The sequence below is a fragment of the Monoraphidium neglectum genome, assembly GCF_000611645.1.
Source record: "Monoraphidium neglectum strain SAG 48.87 unplaced genomic scaffold scaffold04331, whole genome shotgun sequence".
Classification (NCBI taxonomy): Eukaryota; Viridiplantae; Chlorophyta; class Chlorophyceae; order Sphaeropleales; family Selenastraceae; genus Monoraphidium; species Monoraphidium neglectum.
This window is the reverse complement of record NW_014009298.1, coordinates 4,091-4,677: the sequence shown is the minus strand read 5'-3', so window position 1 is coordinate 4,677 and position 587 is coordinate 4,091. Positions and strand designations below refer to the sequence as shown.

Genomic DNA, 587 nt, shown 5'->3' with positions numbered 1-587 from the left:
GACCTGGGGCTGCTGCGCGAGCGCGCGAAGCTGCTCAGCGAGAAGGCGCGCGCGCAAGCGGGTGAGCGGGCGCGGGCGGCTGGTAGTGCGACGCGCGCGGTGCACGACGCGGGGTGCGCGCCCGGCGCCGGGTGACGCCTACAGCTAAACTTGGCAGTTGGGCGCTCGCCTGTCCCCTCCACCTCAAATTGGGGTTTGGGCTTTGCGCGCGTGCACATGCATGCGGCCCCCCGCGCCCGTGAGGAGCGCCCTCCGTTGACGCATCGGCGGCCGCCGCGTCCGTGCGTCCCCGTTGCGCCCCCAGTCGAGGTCGGCGACGTGATGGGCGCTGACCTGGCGCTGGAGGCGTCACTTGAGGAGGTGCTCGACGAGGGCCTGCGGCGCCTGCACGAGCGCGGGACGTGGAAGGTGAGGAGGCACACCGGCGGCGCGGCCGGCGGCGTCTGGGCGCAGCATTAGGTTGCCTGTCGCAAGGGGGAGTGTGTGGCCGGGAGGGCGTGACGCCTCGCAGGAAGCGCCGCTGCCCCGCCTGCTCGTCGCGGCCCGCTCCCGGCCACCAGCTCCCGACGCCGCCCCTCACGCCACCC

General features: G+C 74.6%; 1 protein-coding gene across 1 annotated transcript in view; it reads left to right on the top strand.

The window, feature by feature from the left end:
- Positions 1–321: 321 nt before the first annotated feature.
- Positions 322–587, top strand: part of MNEG_14218 (hypothetical protein) — a gene marked incomplete at both ends in the record, with an annotated part of 4,245 nt that continues 3,979 nt past the window's right edge. Inside the window, one exon of the mRNA XM_014037310.1 lies at positions 322–408. Coding sequence (XP_013892764.1) covers positions 322–408 — 87 coding nt within the window. The remainder of the gene's footprint in view (positions 409–587) is intronic.